Source organism: Neofelis nebulosa, chromosome 5 (assembly GCF_028018385.1).
Source record: "Neofelis nebulosa isolate mNeoNeb1 chromosome 5, mNeoNeb1.pri, whole genome shotgun sequence".
NCBI lineage: Eukaryota > Metazoa > Chordata > Mammalia > Carnivora > Felidae > Neofelis > Neofelis nebulosa.
In genome coordinates, this window is record NC_080786.1 from 159284219 (window position 1) to 159297400 (window position 13182).

At 47.9% G+C, this 13182-nt stretch overlaps 1 protein-coding gene across 10 annotated transcripts in view; it reads left to right on the forward strand.

Annotated features, from left to right (window-relative positions):
* The first annotated feature begins 4824 nt into the window (after positions 1 to 4824).
* Positions 4825 to 13182, forward strand: part of DIP2A (disco interacting protein 2 homolog A) — a 118471-nt gene continuing 110113 nt past the window's right edge. For 3 of the 10 annotated variants that reach the window (XM_058732340.1, XM_058732334.1, XM_058732333.1), the window contains exon 1: positions 4828 to 5146. Coding sequence is in view for 7 of the 10 variants with exons in the window: in XM_058732334.1 (XP_058588317.1) it covers positions 5056 to 5146 (91 nt within the window). In the remaining 3 variants the exon portion in view is untranslated. Of the gene's footprint in view, positions 5147 to 13182 lie in introns of all 10 variants that reach the window. The other 7 variants (XM_058732332.1, XM_058732337.1, XM_058732342.1 and 4 more) reach the window with 6 other exon arrangements.

Consider the following 13182-nt stretch of genomic DNA (forward strand, 5'->3'; position numbering starts at 1 on the left):
GAAGTTGGTTGATTGACCTTTTCAAGGTCAGGAGACATAATGGAAGCTCAGCATTGGTCTCTTCTGCTGGCAGGTTAGACATTCAGTGGCAGCTGGTGGCTCAGCCGTGATCAGAGAACTCACACTGCTGGGCCCACGGATAGCCTCTGCTCTAGCAACTTGGCCACTTTGTCCTTGTGCCCAGTGGCAACTGCTGTCCAATGTAGCTGGCCAGTCATTCTGTCCACTTGGCTGTTTAATACTTCTTTCATGGATGCTCTCTAGACTTCAACATTTTACACAAAGACCACCCACTTGGTGCCTATTCCAATAAATCTATCCTCATGCATGTATCACAGAGCTCCTTATCCCAGGTTTGAATTTTGTTCCAGGCCCTAAGCCAGCCACCTACCTAGGTCATCCAACACTGTCCGTGGTTCACTTGTCACATTAAAAAAAAAGTGAATGCCTTTGCCCTTTGGGAGGATATGCCCTTACCACTGTCTTACAAGCTCCCCCACCCCCCACCCCGGAGTGAGGCTGCAGTGTAGCTGCTGTCCATGTGCAGTTTGAACTCACATACCAAGCCAACCCATTTAGTTAGTTAGTTTATTTAGAGAGAGAGTGGGTGGGGGAGGGGCAGAGAGAATCCCAAGCAGGCTCTGCATTGCCAGCACAGGGCCCAACATGGGGCTCGAACTCACAAACTATGAGATCATGACCTGAGCTGAAATCAAGAGTTGGCCGCTTAACTGACTAAGCCACCCAGGCATCCCCCAAGCCCACCCATTTATGAACCAAGCTCAAGATTTTTCCTTGTCAATTGGTCATCAAGGCCCCCTGTATGGTCACAGATGTGGAATGGTGGAGTGGCTCTAGCACAACAGCAGGGGGTGCTGTACGGGTCTGGGCTACCTATTCGGCACTCACCTGTGACTTCTACATTCTCATGTTCAGTCTTGAATGCACTGCTTCCATTTTATGATGGATTGTGCTGGGCCCAGCTGACTTTATGACCTGGTAAGTTTGATAGCACCCATGTCATAATGCGCAATTTGGGCTGCCTGGTGATCTGGTGTCCCAAGGTCAGGTGTTACATCCCTATCAGAACACAGTAGCAAAACAAGGCATTTTTTCCCCCCAAAAGACATATACATTCTCTGCTCCAAGTGGTATGTCAGAACCTCAGGGTCCTGAATCGTGAATCTCCTACTGGGGCATGTTAGAAACTCCACATTGCATTGTTCCTTCACCGCCAATAACCACCAACACCACCTGCTAGAACATATGACTCAGGCAGCATAGCTACTTGCATCACAGCCTTGACCTATTATGGCCTCCGTTAATTACCTGCACCCCGTATGGGCCACTCTAACAGGAGGGCCATGATGAGGATCCAAGTTTCTAGATATCAAAGTTCTGGGCTTTTCTTAAAACTGACAGTTTTCCAAATCACCCAGTATTTGATCAGAGCTGTATTCCTATGGGTGGAGTATGCTGCTTCCAGACTCTGAAGGGGTCCGACAGTGTCTTGCTTTCCAATGGTTGAAGGTGCAAGATGTAATAATTGTCTTTTACTTTTGGAAGGGATGCCCTGGGCCACTGCTGACCACTGGATCCCTAAAAATAATATTGATGTAGCAGGTCCCTGAATCTTCATAGGGTTTATTATTTCCTCTCTGGAGTATCTGTATCTTACCAAGGTCTCCAGAATCTTCTCCACTCCTTGCTCATCTGGCCGATCAACATGATGTTATTGATGTAATGGGACAATGTAATCATCTCCAGGATGTCTAAGTGGTCCTGATCTCTGGACTATGACAGAAGGCATGAGTTAACATCGCAAACAGGCAAAACTGTGTATTTGTTCCACACGTTCCACAGTCTGGGGGCCAACATCAGTTGTCAGACATTTGAGTAAATGAGTAATTGAGAGAGATGATTCTTGTTGTTCTAAGCCACTAAGTGTGTAGTAATTTGTCATGCAGCACTAGGTACACCATCATGCCAGCAGCCATCCCTTCAGCAAGTTTACAGCCGGTTGTCGTGCAGGTGCTAAATCCCCTATCTTAGAAGATTGCTGAAAAGTCAATAAACTCTTCTACCCAGTTTTACATTGCAGCTCCCTTTTGATTTCTGCAAGGGTCATGCTGATGAATTCAACCGCTCATCAAGCACACATAATGTGGCCCCCAACAAATGTTCCCAGGCCCTGGCAGTTCACATTGGCTGGGTCTTACAGCTTGTTATGGGTTGAATTGTATCCCCACCTCCTCCCTGAAAACCGGTTGAAGTACTGACCCCCAGCACCTGTGAATGTGGCCTTATTTGGAAGTAGGGTCTCCGCAGATGATCAAGTTAAGATGAATTCATTCAGGGTGGGCTCTAATTCAGTTTGACTGGTGTCCTTATAGGCAAGGGGGAATTTGGACACATAAACAGACACACACGTAGGGGGAAAGCTATGAACGTGAAGGCGGAGATTGGCATGATGCACCTACAAGCCAAGGAACACCAAACATAGCCAGAAAGCTCTCAGAAGCTTGGAAGGAGGAATGACAGCTTCTCACAGCTCACAGCTCTCAGAAGGAACCAACCATGCTATCATCTTTTTTTTTTTAAGTTTATTTTTTTTTAGTAATCTCTAACCCCAATGTGGGGCTTGAACTCATGACCCCCTAGGACAAGAGTCACATGCTTTTCTGCCTGAGCCAGCCAGGTGCCCCCCTGCTGTCATCTTGTTCTGACTTCTGGCCTCCAGAATTGTAAGACAGTCCATTCCTGGCAAGCCATCCTGTTTGTGTGTCTTTGTTACTGCAGCCCTAGCAAACTGCACCGTTCTTTTGAGGGGGAGGGAAATAGAATTCCCTTTCCATCTCATGTTTCCAGCTAAAATGCCAAAAGATAACCATAATTATATGCCTAGTGTCCAGTAGGTGAGGGGAAGGAATGTTAGGTTAACAGGGAAAGGTAAGCCATGTGGGCAGGCTCCAAAGGTTCAAGGTAGTCTGGGGAGTGAAAACCTTTGAGGGTATCTACCCAGATATCAAATACCTCCAACCCCAGCTTTTCCCAACCAAGTCCCCAAATTCAGCATAACATAACTGCCTTGGCTGGGTGTTTACCATCTTTGAGGTATTAATTCCTTGGCCTGGTCTGTATCTTTTTTTTTTTTTTTTCAACGTTTGTTTATTTTTGAGAAAGAGCAAGTGGGGGAAGGGCAGAGAGACGGAGAGAATCCCAAGCAGGCTCTGCGTTGTCAGAGCAGAGCCCTACATGGGGCTCGGACTCATGAACCAAACCGTGAGATCATAACCTGAGCCAAAATCAAGAGTTGGACGCTTAACCAACTGAGCCACCCAGGTGCCCCGGACCCGGTCTCTATCATCTCAGTGTAGGAGATGGTTTCTTTATATGCGAACAAAGAGACTCCATGGCTTTCAGCTGTCTGTTGTTTTTCTTAAGAGTATCTATAAGGAGTAGCCGTCCAGTTCCATTATCCTTCCTTATAGCGACTATAATGTAAAAGGCTTAATACATCACCCACTTAGTGTTCCATTTTCACTGGTTCACACTCTCACTTCAAAGCTGGTGAAACATCAACGATCACACCACAGGGGCTGTGAGTGCTCCACCCACCACAAGGGGTGAGTGATGCCACCCATCTCCTCATGTGCTACTCCTCGTACCAACTGTTGCAGGATGGCTTCTCCACAAGCAGATGCTAGATGGAGTTTGGGTGCAAGATATTTATCTGGTCTCAACACCTGTGAGAGGAAGGGGGAGGAAGTAGGGCTGGGCAGAGGAAGCAGAAGTGTCCGAAGGCCAGTCTGGTGTGTTCTGGAACTGAACTGGTATTGCTCACAGAGGTGTCCTGTGTTGGGCCCAAGTGGCCAGATCTTTATAGTCTTGCTTCACTCATTCAGTCCCCAGATGTGGACGGCTCCAGGAAGGATATGACCTTAGGCAAGGTGGAGCCCCATAGCCTGCATTCACATCCACTACAGTCCACCCTTGCACAGTGCAGATTCACTTCCCTGTATGTATTGGGGGAACAGCTCCTTCAGGACTCCTGTGGGTCTCTCAGTTCAGCTCCAGCGAGCCCCCAGGTTCCTAATGTTTTGTTGTTCCCCTGTACCTGTCCTCCCACTTCCTACGGTCACTTCACGGTCTGAAATGGCTGCTGGAGCTCATTCCTGGTCAATAATATACCTTCTACAGCTGTTTTGAAAAGTAAATGAGTTAATACATACAAAGCCCTGGGGGAAATGTCTGGCTCACAAGGGGGCCCATGTAAATATCTGCTACTCTGAGAGCAGGAACGCAAAACCAGGGCATTCAAAGTGTGCAGAGGCTGTCCCAGCAAGGCTACTGGGAATCGGTGAAAAGCTCCAACAGTGAAGCTGAAGGGACCGCTTACAGGGCCTGCAGGGTCACACAAACTGGCTGCTCTCATCCCAGTGGGCAGTGCCTGGGCAGCCGCCTGGGCCCAGACCCCAAACTCGGAGGAGAGTCCCTGCCTGAGGTCTGAGACTCCAGCCCAGGAAGGAAGCCACCGCGGAATCCAGCAAGTGCTAGACGGACTCAGGCAGCGACCTGAGCCCAGGTGACAATCTTGTCTGCCGACCTCTTCCAATGAGACCCCGCAGTGCCCTCGCTGCATCCTCGGGGCCAATGGGGGCGAGTCTTCGGTGTTGCTGGGCGGGCCGGGGACGCCAAACCGGCCCGCGACCTGCCGCGCAAGCGCACTCTCCCTCCCGCCCTTCTCGCCGCGCACGCGCACTCCATGTAGGGCTTGCCAGGCGGCCGGGAGCGCGCGGGGTGGCCGTGGATCCCGTGCTCGCGCCCGTGCCCGTGCTCGCGCCCGCGCCGGTGCGCAGCCGCTCGGGCCGCGCCCCTGCCCCGCCGCCTCAGCTCCCCGCCGGGCCGATGCGGGACGCGGGGCTGAGGGGAGCGAGGTAGGCTTCGCCTGCGCCGCCACCACCCGGCCCTGGCGCGGCCGGGAACGCGGCCCCAGCCCCCCCCACCCCGGGCGCGATCCGGCCTGGTCATCCGCGGGGCGCGCCCAAGCGGGCCATGGCTGACCGCGGGTGTGCGCTGGAGGCGGTGCCGCTGCCCGCCGAGGTGCGGGAGAGCCTGGCGGAGCTGGAGCTGGAGCTGTCGGAAGGTGAGCGGCCCTGCCCCCGGCCCTCACCCGGGACCCCCGACACTGGACCGGATCCCTCCTTACCCTCACCCCTGACCCCGGGACCTCTGCCCTGCCCTCACCTCGGACCCCGAGACCCCTAACCCCGGACCCTCTGCCCTTCCCTCACCTCGCACCCCGGGACCCCAGACTCCAGCCCGGATCCCGCCCGGCCCTCACTCCGGACCCCGAGACCCCCGCCCTGCCCTCACCTCGCACCCCGGGACCCCAGACTCCAGCCCGGATCCCGCCCGGCCCTCACTCCGGACCCCGAGACCCCCGCCCTGCCCTCACCTCAGACCCCGGGACCCCAGTCCCCAGCCCGGATCCCGTCCGGCCCTCACCTCGGACCCCGGGACCCTGGCCAGCATCCCGCCCTGCCCTCACGCCCCCACCCCCCCCCGCCCCGGGACCCCTTCCCAGCCCGGACTCCGGCACCCCCGCCCTGCCTTCACCCTGGGACCCCAGACCCCGGCCCGATTCCCTCCCGGCTCTCACCCGGGACCCCGAGACCCCCGCCCTGCCCTCACCTCGGATCCCGGGACCCCAGACTCCAGCCCGGATTCCGCGAGCCCTCACCACGGACCCCGGGAGCCCCTCCCTGCCCTCACCCCAGGACCCCAAGACCCCGACCTAGATCCTGCCTGGCCCTCATCTCGGATCCTGGGGTCCCCTCCCAGCCCTCATCCGGAGATCGGATCCCCCCTTCCTCTGCCCCCAGCCTTTGGGTTTCCGGCGGGTCGCTGTGCCCTGCTGTTTGCGTGGTTTGGCCTAAAGCACGTGAGTCTCAACGGGAATGACCGTTTTTTGTTTTTTGGTTTTTTTGTCTGTCCAAGCAGTAGGCGGTGTGTGTCCGAGGTTTAGGCTGCAGGTCTGAGCTTCCTGAGGGTGGCTGTACCCGGGCAGCTGCTGCTGGCGTGGAGTGTGGACCCGTGAGCCCAACTCCAGCCTTGTGTGTCAGTTTCCTCCGCTGTAGAGCGGGCTTAGAACAGCACCCTGACTCTCCGGATTGTTCCGGCTAAAATAACATATGCCAAGTTGCCCCATTTTCGGAATTTTTAAAAATTAAAAAAAAAAAAAAAGTTCAATAAATGTTTGTTAAAAATAGACTGGAGTGATTCCCCCTCAGAGGTGGGTGGCTTTCCCCGTCTAGACGTTACCTCGTGCCCAAGACTTGTGTCCTGATGTTCTGTTTGGATTCATCGCGGGAAGAGCAGGTTTTTGCCCAGTATCAGGGCAGCCTTGCAGCCTTTGAAGAAAAGCATCTATATAACTGTTTTCAAAACTTAAATGCATTTTCGGTTTTTACAATCCATTTTTTCCGTAGTCCAGTTATTCTTACTTTAAGTTTCAGGTTGATATGTTTGGCTCAGGTTGGGGTAGGGAAGTTTTGAAACAACCATCTAATAAATAAGTATGAACTTGCTTGGACTAACTCATTTAATCCCCACTGACCTCAGAGTGGTAGGTGGTTATCTTTCTTTTACAGATAATATGGCATCTACCTGCAACTGTTTTGAATTCGACGTTGAAATTTTTTAAGGCTCTATGATATGTGACACTTTTTTTTTTTTTTTACTGGAAGTGCAATAAGAAGTGGGTGGATTTGAGGGTTCTTTGTGATTAGATGCTCTTGAGAAGTCTGAAAAGCTTGAATCAGGAATGGTTCTGACAGGAAGTACTGTCCTGAATTTGTTGCAGCTCTTCAGGGGAAAATCGTGTAGATGCAGTTTAGGCTTTACATATTTCAGATGTTTTTGCAGATCACTCCTAATTTCCACTCCAGTGGATTTGTTATTCCCTCAATTCTTGTTTTGTGGTTGTGTGTTTGAGTGCTTTCTAGGGAGTTGACAGACGAGATTGGATCCTCAAGAATTTGGTAATTTGTATGATAGTGCAAGTACTTCAGTGAACAAGTGCTTTTTGTCTGTTGAATGTGTTTCTGCTGTCGTCATTTCAGACCTGTGTGGATGACGGATAGATAAGTAAGGGTATAATATTATATGTAAGTGGAGAGGAACCTGGAAACATAGCTGAAGCTGAGGAAGGTGGGGAACAGAGCGTTCAAAAGAAAGAATGGAGTGAAGCAGCAGCCGGGGAGGCGGGAGCCCTGGCTTGTGTCCCAGCTTCTAGACTGGCTTGACACCTTTCTTTTGGCCCAAATAGGTCAGTGATTATTCGGGCACAGTCATGCTTGGCCCTGCTCCCGGGGTGTTTCCATACCTTTGATGCTGGCTTTTTCAGTTTGTGTTGTGATTGTTGTTGACACAGGGCCTCCCTGTTGGACTTGGAGATGCTTTGTGATAGGGACTGCATCTTAGGCAGACTTTGGCGTCTTCACACGGTGGCTGGCATCTGGTAAGTGTCCGTGAACCTCCATCGAATAATAACAGCCATGAACTTGGGTTTGGTCAGCTGTAGAAGGGGTGAACACCAGCCTTACTGACATCCTATAGTTCTTGTAAAGTTCCATACAGCATACACGAACATGCTTTGACACTGGGAAGGTGTTTTATTTATGTAATTACAGGAAGGTAATATTAATGAAATACAGTCCTAAAGCAGCCCAAGTTAGTTTCATTGTTGTCACTGTTAACTTTTGATCAAGTAGAAGGAGGACGTGGACCTCTCTTTGTCCTGTACCTCCCTGCCCCCCGTTGTGTGGGGGGATAAACTTCTCATTCACAAGAAAGTAATGTCAAAATAGGATGACTTCACAGTGCGCACATTTGTCTGAATGAGAACTTGCTTAAACCTAGACTTGACACTGTGCTAGGCAGGTCAGGGGACAGAGGAGCTTCACGGACAAAGGGCTGCCTCTGTGGAGACAGGTGGTGCTAGATACCTGGATAATCTGGAAAATCCTGCACAACTTCCCCTTGGCCTGTACACCAGTGACTGGTTGAAAGTATGCCCCTGCCTTTATTCATAACTCATGTGGCCTTGTTCTCCAGCATCTTCATTGGATTCTCATCATTGGCCATTGTAGTTGGGATTGGCTGTTAGGGAAGGTTCTGGTCTTAGAACGCACTGATTTTTTTCCCCCGTAGGGCAGATTTGTGACTTTCCGTTATGGATTCCCGAGAGGGAAATAAGGCACAACTGTGGTCTTGCTCCCTAACTTTCCTGGCTGTTGCACCCGTGTTATGCTTTCCTTAAAATTAAGATGTGGGTGAAAGGTGGAGCTACACAGAACCCCACCCGCTCTTCTTAGACACCCTACCCTGCCCCCACCCCTGCCACAAACACATAGAATTCACACTTGTGGCTCCTCAAAGCATATGAAAATGTCCATGGATGAAAATGAGGTTATTAAAAGTGTGACTTTAAAAGAGAGTTAATTCCCAAACACTTGTGCTTTACCTATTATAGTGTCAGATTGCCTCCTGTATACCTCCCAACTGATTTGGTACCACCTAGTGTCTTGGGGCTATTGCTGCCCAGCTGCTCTAAACACATGGATGGTGGTGTGAAGTTTGTGCTTTGTTTTAGTGGCCTGCGGTGGCTTAGAATGGAAGTTCCTACATAATAGACTACATTTGCTCCACTCCCGTTTCTTTATTCTGGTTAACGGGTCTATTTCAAAGCTTTAACTCTAGTCTGGTTCTTGTTTTATTGCATTCTGTCAATGCAGGGGCCGCAGCCTGGATGCAGGCAAGTGAAAAAGGGGGAAGCTCTGTGTGTGCAGAGGAAGGGACTTCTTCACAAAGCTGTTCTCCTCTTTAAATGTCTTTAATGTCTATAATTTGTGATATAATTCTTCATTTTCAAATGCTAGCCTGACCTTGCCTTTATGTCAGTAAACATGCGTTGTGCTTTGTAAATATTTTGTGGTGTATTAAAGTTCTCATGTCCAAATTCTTTTCACCCATCAAAGCCCAACCCAAATGCCTTCTTATTTGGAGCCTTTCTTGATCATCTCTCATGTGGCTACTTTCTTGCAACTCTCATCGCACTTGCTCCCACTTTTGGAATTCTTGCCACTTTTTGTTTTTTGTATTTGTTATTTGTACAGTCAGTGACTGTTGAGTGCCCGCTGGACACTAGCTAATGTTTCAGCTGTCAGAGGTCAGGGTTAGCTCTGTTTCTTCATGGATCAGCTTTGCACACGGTTATATTAGAAAGTCGTGCAGATACAGGTGGCAGAGAAGTGAAGCGGTTCCAAGGAAATGTAGGATAGAGTGAGTGAATGAGTGTGTGTGTGTGTGTGTGTGTGTGTGTGCACGCGTGCACATGCGCATGCAACCCCCCCTCCACACCTCTCTAGCAGTGTTCTCTGCTATCCATTTCCTAGGTTTCCTTTCAGAAGTGATCTGCTGGTGCTTCCTAAACAGTGGTTCACTGACCTCTGGGGGTCTCTGAGGCCCTTTCTGGGGGCCTGTGAGGGAAGACTTTTCATAATAACTCGTCATAATAACACGAAGATGTCATGGCTGTTTTCTCTGTGTTTGTATTGATAGACAAGCGATGCTGGTACCTTAGCACCAATTGAGGCCAGGGCCCCCAATCATACTGACATCGTTGCTTTCTTCACCAACTCCCCAGTTTGACTTAAACATAGCCTTCCTTTTACTGATGAAGCAATAAAAATTAATTTTCTTAAATCTCAACCCTTGAATACTTGTCTTTTTAAGAGTCTGTGTGAGGAAATGAGAGGTGCCACACAGAGAGGTACAGGGCCTGTTTTGAGGAATAGCGGTTGTGTATTTTGAGTTACAAAATGAGCTAATGACTTGTCGCAGAATGCTATTTTTGCTTCAAAAAGTGGGTTGTAGATAAACTGTAGTTATTGAGACTTGGATAGTTGATGGACATTTTCTAGAACGTAAATGAAAGAGAACAGCTGTCAGAATTTGTGGTCAATGGTACTATTTGTGCTTTTGAACAAAAATTTAAATTTTATAAAACTTATCTGTACCATGAGCATGACAACTTCCTATTACATTAAATACTTTTTGATGAGATCAGTGGCAGTATTAGTGTATTTGATATTATAATGAAATGTGTCAACATTAGGAAGGTCTACATAATTCTGTGAACCAGTATTTTCCTTTTTCAATGTTTATTTATTTTTGAGAGAGCGCAAGCGGGGTAGGGGTAGAGAGAGGGGGATAAAGGATCCAAAGCAGGCTCTGTGCTGACAGGCTGACGGCAACAAGCCCGATGCGGGGCTTGGATTCATGAACCGTGAGATCATGACCTGCACCAAAGTCGCTCAACTGACTGAGCCACCCAGGAGCCCTGTGAACCAGTGTTTTCTAAATATCAAGGTATCATGTTACAAATTTGTGCATGGGTAAAAGATACAACCATTGGGTTGTAATGTAACAGTAGGAAAAGTTCTGAAAAGTTCATTGATACGGTTTTAGACTCAACATTGCAACTATTCAGTGGGAAGCTACCTACCACTTGCCTGGTTTTGGTGGTGTGGTATCATAGAAGAATGTCCACAATGATCTCAAAAGGCTACTGAAACACCTTTCCCTTTTCCAACATATATGTGTGTGTGAGGCGGGATCTGACTTCAAATGAAGCCACATGTTGCAATAAGATTGAATGTTGATTCTGATAAGAGAATCTATCCAACTGTTTTCTATAAAGCCAGGTACTAAAGGGGTTTGTAAAAGTAAAACAATACCTGTACTCACTGAATGTTTTTGGCTTTGGAAATCTACTACTTTTTATTAAAAATATGTTTATGTTAGGGGCGCCTGGGTGGCTCAGTCGGTTGGGTGTCCGACTTCGGCTCAGGTCACGATCTCGCACTCCGTGGGTTCGAGCCCCGCGTCGGGCTCTGTGCTGACAGCTCAGAGCCTGGAGCCTGTTTCAGATTCTGTGTCTCCCTCTCTCTCTGACCCTCCCCCGTTCATGCTTTGTCTCTCCCTGTCTCAAAAATAAATAAACGTTAAAAAAAAAATTAAAAAAAAATATGTTTATGTTAACATAGCTTATTATAAAAAATTTCAGTGAATTAAATATTTTAACATTTTTACCATTTTTTTTTTTTTTTAATTTATTTTTGGACAGAGAGAGACACAGCATGAACGGGGGAGGGGCAGAGAGAGAGGGAGACACAGAATCGGAAACAGGCTCCAGGCTCCGAGCCATCAGCCCAGAGCCTGACGCGGGGCTCGAACTCACGGACCGCGAGATCGTGACCTGGCTGAAGTCGGACGCTTAACCGACTGCGCCACCCAGGCGCCCCTACATTTTTACCATTTTAATTTCTAATATGGTAAACGTTGATCAGTATAACACATACAAACAAAAACTCTCCGGAGTCCTCAGTAATTTTTAAGAGCGTGAAGGGGTCCTGAGCCTAAAACCTTTGAGCAGTGCCAGTCCGTGCAACTCTAACAGAGTTTTTAAGGAAATACTAGATGCCATTATCTTTTTCTTTATACTTTTTGTAACATATTTTTTAGCTTTTTCCTGGTGTAAGAAGGATTTCTGGTTGTATATGTAAAGTCAGTCAGATCTTTCAATTCATAAAGCATGTTTGAAAATCTCTAAAAATAATACTTAAAAATTTTTTACTGTAAAAATGATAGCTTGTATGATTCAGGAATATTTCCTTTAGAATTTTTTTCTATTTGTAGTGAATCATTCTAGCACAGTTGTCTGTTTACAATTTTTTTTTCTTGGGGCGCCTAGGTGGCTCAGTCGGTTGGGTGCCCGACTTCGGCTCAGGTCATGGTCTTATTTATGGCTTGTGGGTTCGAGCCCCGTGTCAGGCTCTGTGCTGATAGCTTAGAGCCTGGAGCCTGCTTTGGATTGTGTGTCTCCCTCTCTCTCTCTGCCCCTTCCCTGCTTGCACTCTGTCCTTCTGTCTCTCTGTCTCTCTCAAAAATAATAAACGTTAAAAATATATATACATGTATAAATTTTCTTCTTAGAGAATTTTGATTTATAAATTTTTATTTTTATTTTTATTTATTTATTTATTTTTCAACGTTTTTTATTTATTTTTGGGACAGAGAGAGACAGAGCATGAACGGGGGAGGGGCAGAGAGAGAGAGGGAGACACAGAATCGGAAACAGGCTCCAGGCTCCGAGCCATCAGCCCAGAGCCTGACGCGGGGCTCGAACTCACGGACCGCGAGATCGTGACCTGGCTGAAGTCGGACGCTTAACCGACTGCGCCACCCAGGCGCCCCGATTTATAAATTTTTAGAAGAATATCAATACTATGATTTCAGTTTAAAAAAATATATATATTTTTTTAACATTTATTCATCTTTGAGAGACAGAGACAGAGTGTGAGTGGGGGAGGGGCAGAGAGCGAGGGAGACGCAGAATCTGAAGCAGGCTCTAGGCTCTGAGCTGTCAGCACAGAGCCCGATGCGGGACTCGAATCACTGACTGTGAGATCATGACCTGAGGCCGAAGTTGGACGCTTAACCAACTGAGCCACCCAGGCGCCCCTGATTTCAGTTTTAATATCCTAAAACTTTGCACATTTCATTGCCAACTATTCTGTACTGTTGAATTCCTGCCTTTGTTTTAGGACTTAAATTTAAACTTCACTTTCTCTTTGAAGTTCTGCCTTCCTCTAAGAAACACCACCCACCGTTCTCCAGTTAGGTGCCTACTCTTCTGTGTCCCCGTAGCACTCATTGTGTCCCTGTCGTAGGATTTATCACACTGTTGTATTTGTTTGCTTGTTTTTCTTTGCTACGTCATAGGGAACACTTCAAGAGGAGGTTTTGGTCTGATCATCTTTATGTCCTCAGTACCTAGCATATTTTAGGCGTTTTAACGAATGATTATTTAATTAATAAAAGGGCAAAAACTACACATGGTATTTTTTTTCAGTTTTATTTAATTTTTTATTTTAATTTTTTATTTTAAGTAGGCTCCATACCCAATGTAGAGCTAGAATTCATGACCCTGAGATCAAGAGTTGTATGCTCCACTGATGAAGCCAATCAGGCACCCCATTTTCAGTTTTGTTTTGTTTCACAGTTTTGTTTTTTTTTTTTTTTTTTGGAGAGAGGGCACACACGTGTCAGTGGGGG